Source organism: Malurus melanocephalus, unplaced genomic scaffold, assembly GCF_030028575.1.
Source record: "Malurus melanocephalus ecotype Western Australia unplaced genomic scaffold, MMel_1.1 scaffold_354, whole genome shotgun sequence".
In the NCBI taxonomy this organism is placed as follows: domain Eukaryota; kingdom Metazoa; phylum Chordata; class Aves; order Passeriformes; family Maluridae; genus Malurus; species Malurus melanocephalus.
Window position 1 is genome coordinate 179,734 of NW_026623586.1, and position 9,229 is coordinate 188,962.

The 9,229-nt window shown below is 43.5% G+C and overlaps 1 protein-coding gene across 1 annotated transcript in view; it reads left to right on the forward strand.

The window, feature by feature from the left end:
- The window catches only part of MSRA (methionine sulfoxide reductase A), a 232,551-nt gene that overhangs the window by 97,645 nt on the left and 125,677 nt on the right, over nt 1-9,229 (forward strand). Inside the window, exon 3 of the mRNA XM_057378335.1 lies at nt 8,155-8,274. Coding sequence (XP_057234318.1) covers nt 8,155-8,274 — 120 coding nt within the window. The remainder of the gene's footprint in view (nt 1-8,154; nt 8,275-9,229) is intronic.

Sequence of the window (9,229 nt, forward strand, 5' to 3'; positions counted from 1 at the left end):
ATTGTTGCCCAGTGATCTCAAATATTCTGTGATTGCTCAGATATTCTGGGGCTGCTGGATGTTAAACCCCTGAGGGTATCAATGGTACRGTTTTGTTTTAAATCCTGATTGATAACATTAATCCTGCATGGATCCAGATGGCTGCCAAAGCTCCCTACGTATCGCAGTGCTGTGCAAAAGATGAGAGTGCAGTTCAATCTGACTCTGGAATTCTTTCCAGATCCTCGACAAGGACTTGAAAAAATTCAGAACAAAGGCTCTGGGGTTGTTTCATGCTGTATTTTTATCTTGAGGACATGGCTTTGATCGGTTTGGRTTTTCGAGCACTTATTAAGAGTTGTTTAAGTGCCCAGAGTATCAAAGTGCTCAACAAAGCTGTATCCGCTCATTTCCCAAGGGATTTGAGATCCAGTTTGCTCCTGGATTTGTGTCCACAACCACAGTGGAGCCAAAGGGACTGACTGGGGTTTTTCCCTCCAGAGAACAAAAGTAAATCTTTTGGGAATCTGGTGCTGTGGAGTTATATAAGGTCAGGAAGAATTATTGTAATCAGGTGAAGATCCACTGTGTGTGAATGGGATCTGCTGGGTGTTCTTCTGGGTTCCCGGGATATTTCTATATGATTATCCAAATGGGGAGATCATGGAATCCCAGAACGGTTTGGGCTGAAAGGGACCTTAAATTCCACCCCATCCCACCTCCTGCCATGGGGAGGGACACCTTCCACTATCCCAGGCTGCTTCAAGCCCTGTCCAGCCTGGCCTTGGACACTTCCAGGGATCCAGGGGGAGCCACAGCTTCTTTGGGCACCCTGTGCCAGGGCCTCCCCACCCTCACAGGGAGCAATTCCTTCCAATATCCCATCCATCCCTGCCCTCTGGCAGTTTGAAGCCATTCCTTGTGTCCTGTTCCTCCATCCCTTGTCCCCAGTCCCTCTCCCGCTCTCCTGGAGCCCCTTTAAGCTCTGGAAGGGGCTCTGAGCTCTCTCTGGATCCTTCTCCTCTCCAGGTGAGCACCCCCAGCTCTCCCAGTTTGGCTCCAGCCCTTGGAGCATCTCCGTGGATTCCTCTGGACTGTCTCTGACAGGTCCTCCACAGAGATCTGCAGGTTCCCATCACTTGCCCATCTTCTCTTTCGGGGAGGGAACACARTGGTGCCCACCAATGTCTCATCCTGACCTTCCATGCTGACGCCAAGGTCCCCTCTCCAACCTGAGAAGTTCTAAGAATTAATGAKCTCCACAATTTCAGAGCACAGAGCATCAATATCCCTTTGGCTCCGTGCTCAGAAATATCAGTGCTTGGACTGACTTCAATCAATCAGCTGTACCAACTGCTCTRCACAGTTTTTCAAGGAGAAAAATGCCAATCACACTCGGCATTTGGCTGAAATGTATGGAATGAGCATTATTCTATAGGGATAGAACTCGATGAGGCTCAATTTATTCCTTCCAACCTGGGGCAGGGGGTGAGGAACAAAAAAAAAAATCCTTTCAGTTCAAAGCAGCTGAGCATTTCCTTCTCCAGATTTTACAGAGGGAATGAAATCAATCGTATTCAAAACTCGGGCCAAGTCCTGTGCTGGCCAAGGGAAGCAGGATCCTGGCAGCTGTGCCYGCAGCTCCCGGAGATGCTGGCTCGGGCAGGAAGCTCTGAGGTAGCTGAGGGATGTGCTCTTGGCTGTCCTTTCCTGCCTCAATGTATAGGAGCAGCCTGTGGCTGAATCCCGTGGCTTGGGAGCAGCTGGCACAGCCACGGCTCCCAAGGATTCGGAGCAGAGCCTGGCACGAGAGGCTCTGTCCCACTCCTTCCTCTCCTCTGGGTGTTGGGAACAGCTTTCCAGGACTCTGCTCTTTGTTCTCCCAGCACCTTTTATTACATTCAAAACTTATTTAAAGCTGACGTTTTCCCCCCACCTCCTCCCCAAAACTGGTGGAATATGTCCTGAAATCCCGCTAACAGAAGGAGGAGCGGGATCCGTGTCCTTTGCGGTTCAGCATCGCTGGCACRGGAACAGCTCCTTAATCTGCTGCATGGAAAAGTGCCTTGGAGTGTGGGTGGAGGGATGGCAGGCAGYGGGCCAGGAGAGGCTGGGCATGCCAAGGAAATAATGCATTAATTCTTCAAAATATGACAAAATGAAAAAAAAAAAAGAGTTTTTTGGATGTCCTGTTGGACTGCTGGGAAAGCAAGGAGAGGGGAGGTTTGGAAATAAAGCTGGCAGGAGGGAAAGGACGGCGGGGAGTCAGGTGTGTCTGCACCTGATGCGGGTGGGAAAGGTTATTCCTCAAAGATGAAGGACAAAAGGCATTAAAAAATATCCTGGAAAATGAAAATCTTGTACGTAATTTTTTTATGAAAAATTAAAAACTGGTCAGTATAGAAAACAACGCAACCGCCGTGAGTTTCTTTAAATAAATGGAGTAAAAGGGAGGCTGAGAGTCCCCAAAGCTTCCAGGGAGCTCCAGTGTTAATGGGTGTTAATTAGCACAGAATGGGTGCAGCTTGTGAGACTGGAGTTTGGATCAGGAATACCCTTCTGATGCAAATTTACTGCCCGTGCTCATTTGCATAATGGATCATTAATAGGAATTTACATCAGGGAATCTGCCTGGAGATCGGGGATCATTCAGATATGATAGGAAAAGGCTCTGGAGAAGGGATCAGAACAAAGGGGAGAAAAGCTTCCTTCCAGAATCATGGAGCTCCTTGTGGGATTGGGGAAAACATCTGGAATGTTGAATAATTTTCTGATAAATTGATAAATTTCTGATAAGTTTTCCAATCTGTTTTTTGGTGCTCCATGATGGCTACTGCACACAGTGCCCRAAAGAAAAGAATTAACAATATTCAAAGCTGTGAACATTAAGATGAGGATGGATAACTTTGGAATTAGGAATTTTGCCTGGGATTCATCGAGTTTATGCTGCAGCAGAGTCTCCTTCTGAGCTCATCAGGCTGACAATTTTTTATGGATGTGGATGAGGAAGAGGCAACTTTCAGACAAAAAATCCCTGAATTTTGGGAGATTGGATTCAGCTTCAGATTCAGAGAATCTCTGGGTTTTGTAATGTCGGTGTGTGGGATAGGGATTGATTTCTCCTGCATTAAAATGAGCAAATGGGATGTTCTGGTGAGACCCACMTGGAGCTCTGAGATCCCCAACAGCAGAAAGATTTGGAGCTGCTGGAGCCAATCCAGAGGAGCCATGGAGCTGCTCCGAGGGTGGAACCAGGGTGGGAGAGCTGGGGGTGCTCACCTGGAGAGGAGAAGGATCCAGAGAGAGCTCAGAGCCCCTTCCAGAGCCTAAAGGGGCTCCAAGAGAGCTGGAGAGGGACTGGGGACAAGGGATGGAGGGACAGGACACAGAGAATGGCTTCAAACTGCCAGAGGGCAGGGACAGATGRGATATTGGGAAGGGATTATTCCCTGTGAGGGTGGTGAATGCCTGCCACAGGGTGCCTGGAGATTCTGTGGCTGCCCCTGGATCCCTGGAAGTGTCCAAGGCCAGGATGGACAGGACTTGAAGCACCCTGGGATAGTGGAAGGTGTCCCTGTCCATGGCAGGGGGTGGCACTGTATGATCTTTAAGTCCCTTCCCACCCAAACCATTCTGTGATTCAGTGAGTTCCATTTGCCATGTCCAGGAGTGTTTTCCATGCCCTTCCACGTGTCTTTCCSAAATTCTGTGTCATTTCTGTCAGCCCTGTGCTGACAGATGCCTTGGATATCCTCAGACATCTCAAATGGTCCCARATGTCTCTATTTAGGGGAATAAATGAATCCCTGAATGCTGGACCTCCCTGGTCAATGTAATCCATAAAGCTGCTCATCCCTGCCAACACCTGGCGTTCAGTTCTGCTCCATTTGTCTTGGAATATTTCAACATTTTTTTTTATCTCTAAGAATGGGGTGCTCATCTCTCTTATCAGAGTAGCACTTTGCTTTCATTAGTTTAGAAGAATTTTTCAGCTTATGCTGGTTATTTATTAGGAATATGCAAATTACTGGGTTGCCTATGGAAACACAGGGTCCTTAGTGAGAAAAAACCTTGTTCAGAGGATCTATAGGAGTATGGGTCCATAAAGAGAATAGATGGAGAAAATGGATGCTGGAAAGGAAGATAGATTCTATAATTTATTCCCCAATTGTTTGATTAATATTTTTCATAGGGATGGTTGAATGATTCAAGATTCGTGCTCAAATCTGTTTGGGTTGTAAGTTCAGAAACAGAAAAAAAATAATTCTTAAAATACCTTTTGAAATTCCAATTAAGAGTCAGTCAAAACCCATCACTGAAAGAATAGTTTTTGTTTTGCAAATTAGCAATTAAAAAGTGACAAATATCTTCAGTGCTTAAACACTCCTCTGCAACACCCATTATGTTCAAATAAGACWTTTTTTTTCTTGGGAATGTGAGTGTGTTTCCCTGCGTTTCCTTTTTTTCCCTTCCTCTTAGGAATGCCTCTGGAAGCTCCCTCTGTAACTCCAAAGCTGCACTCACTTCCCCAGTACTGGGGATTATGCAAATCACTTCATGAATACTTTAAAATCACATTCATGTTTTCGAGGTTTAAATTATAATATGGGTGGCTTATTTTGCTTTTATGGCTCTTTTCCTACCATTTTTCACTATTTTGTTTCCCCCTCTGAGTTTTATTTAATTATTTAAATTTWTTATTTAAATTATTTATTTMTTCGGTTTCCTTACTAAAGGAGTAATAATTAAGRGAAGTAAACTTTTTTTTTTGCTGCTACAAATTTTGTAAATTTTGMAATTTTGAACTGAAATGATTTCCCTGTTTTGGTAGTAATTGTTAGCCATGGCTTGAGGCAGGCAGTGCTCTGGAAAACAGGCACTCCACGAGCCCACGTGTCTAATTCTGGAATATTACGTGGGATTTTATTGTTAATATTTCTCTCCTTGTGACAATTTCTCTGTCGAACGTGGCACCACTTTAGCAGAATAACAAACATCAGCTGAACAGATTAATGCCGGGGAAAGCAATTTAGTGCTGGATTGTTGTAAATGATGTCTCTTTACCAGCAGGTTGTTTTATTATGACAAAGATTTCAATTTGATCTGTTCTCGGCGATGGGAGGATTTATTGTTTGTGTGAGGTGGCAGCGCACTTGAGAAATGATGAGAGCGGTTCTCCAGGAGAATCAAATCCCTCTCTCTCCGGGAAAGGGCGGCACAGTGAACTCAGGCATCAGCTGGGAGAGGGAAAAGTGGAAAAATCCGTGATAAATACACAGGACACTGGTCAAATCCACAGAGTTTAGGYTGGAAATAGTTTTTAGGTTGGAAAAACCCTCCAAGATCAAGTCCAAGWGTCCCCCAGCACTGCCAGGGCCACCACTGCCCCATGTCCCCAAGTGTGACATCCACAGGGCTTTGAAATCCCTGCAGGGAAGGGGACTCTATCACTGCCCTGGAAAGAGAGTTCAGGGACGATTATAAATGAGAGAATACCAAATAATAGTGAGTGATCAGGATTATCAATGAGAGAAACCCAAATAATAGTGATTGATCAGGATTATCAATGAGAGAACCCCTAATAATTGTTGTTGATCAGGATTATCAATGCAAAAATACCTATTAATTGTTGTTGATCAGGATTATTCATGAGAGAATCCCAAATAATAGTGATTGATCAGGATTATCAATGAGAGAATCCCAAATAGTTGTTGTTGGTCAGGATTATTCATGAGAGAATCCCAAATAATTGTTATGGATCAAAATTATCAATGAGAGAATCCCAAATAATTGTTGTTGGTCAGGATTATTAGTGAGAGAATCCCTAATAATTATTATTGATCAGGATTATCAATGCAAAAATCCCTACTAATTGTTGTTGATCAGGATTATCCATGAGAGAATCCCAAATAATAGTGATCGATCAGGATTATCAACCAAAATAATTTGGCAACCCAAATAATTGTTATGGATCGAAATTATCAATGAGAGAATCCCAAATAATTGTTGTTGGTCAGGATTATCCATGAGAGAATCCCAAATAATTGTGATTGATCAGAATTATCAATGAGAGAATCCCAAATAATTGTTATTGACCATGGTCCTGATGATCAGGAATTTCAACAGCACCATTAGGGGATTTATGGAGCATTAAAATCCTTAAAATAAAACAGTTGAGAATGAAATTTTTCTGCTTTGTATTTGAAGTCGGGCCTTGATCTGAACTCAAACCTGAGTTTGGGTTGTYTCCTTAATTTTGGGGTGCTCGTTCACATTCAGGTGCTGATTTAGGAATAGGATGTGGAAAAAAAAGTGGATGTGTCCTGTTCCTTGGCACGGATGAAGCTGCTCCTTGGCCACCCCTCAGTGTGTTTTTCCAGCCAGTGATGATTTGATGAATTGGCTTCTGAGTCCTTCCTGCCAGAGCCTCAGCTGGGATTTGAGGCAAAACTTCCCTTGSAATATTAAGGATGCACAGCACTGAAGTATTAGAGTAGGACAGGAGTTTATTTTCCATGTCTCTCATGCAGGCACAAGCTTGGGATCTAAGAAAGAGCCCCCCRAACTGGTTAAATCCCCTTGGAAGCAGTTCCATACAGCCTCGGTGTGCCCAATTTCATGGGAGTTCCAATGAAATTGGAAATGAAATCCCCACTGCTCTGGGGGTGCTCACCTGGAGAAGAGAAGGATCCAGAGAGAGCTGAGAGCTCCTTCCAGAGCCTAAAGRGGCTCCAGGAGAGCTGGAGAGGGACTGGGGACAAGGGATGGAGGGACAGGACACAGGGAATGGCTTCAAACTGCCAGAGGGCAGGGATGGATGGGATATTGGGAAGGAATTGTTCCCTGGGACAGAATTCCCAGAGAATCTGTGCTGCCCCTGGATCCCTGGAAGTGTCCAAGGCCAGACTGGACAGAGCTTGGAGCCACCAGCCTGATTTAGCTGAGGAACCGAAGTTGAACGACTCTGATTCTCTCTATAATCAAGGGACAATAATTGCAATTTCATCATCAGTTTAAATCTTYTGCAGGAATTCTCCTCAGGATATTCCTGTATCTTTTCAGGATCTCCACGAGCAGCCCTTGCCTCTCAACTCTTCCATCTTGCTTAAACACCTGAATTAGAAGTAGAAATTCCATTTCTGTACTTTTTGGTGCATTAAATGGTAAATTTGAAGTTAATCTCTGAAGGTTGAGAGAAAGGACATTGCGAGCCATCAAGGCTGGAGGAGGGATTGCTGCGTTCTTCTGGCTGGGCTTTGAAAGATCATTTCTGTAACTTTTTAACCTGTCATATCTGCAGTGTAACCAATAAAAAACTCCTCATGGATCACTGATTTTTGAGAGTATTTAATATTTAGTTTGTTTTTACTGCATTTGTTTCAACTGGTTTAGAAAGGGAGTAATAACAGAACGTTGTCACTGAAAAGGGAAATTCATCGCTCCAGCTTTACAATACTGGAATCTCCATGACACTCTAAACAAATAATCTAAAAAATAGTCCYTTAAACATTTATTTAACTGGGCCATCAGACAGTTATCAATGTTGGTGGTGTTTGTTCCTTAATTCCTTTAACCAGGAGAGTTTTCAATTTACACCCCTAAACAATTTGATGTCCTTTGATAATTGGCCACAGGGGTGAATGGCTACAAAAATCTTGTCTGAACATCAAATATCTCTCTGCATAAATTGTTAAACTGAAGCATTTTCCCCCTAATATAAAATATAATATAATCCATTATTGCTGCCACCTCTSCCTGAAAGCAGAAAATTAAATAACTGTTTGCCATTAATACAAATTATTGTGTTTTGACAGCTTCCTAATCAACTSAAGTAAAAATGGTGCTGCACAAACAGCACAGTTACCTTGTAAGGAACTTTTTTTTTGGTGTGTGCATGAGAATTCTCCTTGTTTCGGCCTTTGAACCTTCCCAAGGTTTGTCCTCTGTGATAAATTGATTTTCAGAAGCATAAATCAAGCTGTGTTTGAGTCGTGCTCTGATGCAGAATGGATTTCTCTTTATAGTCACCCTATAAATAAACTTGGAAAACACTTGACCAGCAGGTGCTGCCTAAAGATGTTCCTTCCACTGTGCCCTAAATCGATTAATATGCAAATGAGTGATTGAATATTGGCAGATTCTGACATCCCAATGTGTGTTTTGTGCCCTCTTCAGGTATGGGCTGTTTTTGGGGAGCTGAGAGGAAGTTCTGGAGGCAGAAGGGAGTCTACTCCACCCAAGTGGGTTATGCAGGAGGACACACCCCAAATCCTACCTACAAAGAGGTGTGCTCAGGTGAGTCTTTTTGGTTTTAAAGATTGGAGTGGGATTCTGAATTATCAATGACAATGAAGGGTAAAYGAGTGACTGCAGTGACCAAGGAGGTTTGGGGTTGACTCTACATCYTAAACTGCACTGAAGTCTATGGATGCCCATCCCATTGCTGTGTCCTAATAATTARCAAGTCAACATACAAACAAATATTTTGTTATAATTAATAATCTGTTCATTTTTCCCACAGTTTAGTGCACAGCATCCTGTCATTTCTAGGCCAAACCCTTGACATTTATTTTTCATTCTTCAGCACAAGAACTTAACACAGTTTTATTTCTTTCTACCCTAGCAGCCAGGTAACGCTGCTGGTGGGGTCAATCCTTGCTTTCCCAGACTCATTTGGAAATTTTGCTTTGGTTTATTTTCTTGTTAACACTTTTTATGCCAAATACTGACGTTGTTTTTAGTGACAAACTCTCACGTGATCTTTGTGGAAAGAGTGTGGAAGGGTCACTGAAACAAATAATGGACACTTGAACCACCGTGTAGAGGGCTGCAAGGCAGCCAGAAAAGCAGGAACTTGCTGGAAAAAGTGAAAAATGGGAAAAGGGAGGAAGGTGGAACAGAACAGGATGGAGTAGAATGGAATCAAGTGGAATGGAATGGAAATAAATGGCAATGGCAATGGCAATGGCAATGGCAATGGAAATGGAAATGGGAAGGGATTTGGGAAAGAATTTTGAAAAAGGAAGTGATTTGGTAAAGGAAGGGATTGGGAAGGAAAGGAATTTGGGAAAGGGAGGGAAGGGATTAGGGAAGGGATTAGGGAAGGGATTAGGGAAGGGAGGGGATTAGAGAAGGGATAGGGAAGGGAAGGGAAGGAAAGGAAAGGGAAGGGAAGGGAAGGGAAGGGAAGGAAAGGAAAGGAAAGGAAAGGAAAGGAAAGGAAAGGAAAGGAAAGGAAAGGAAAGGAAAG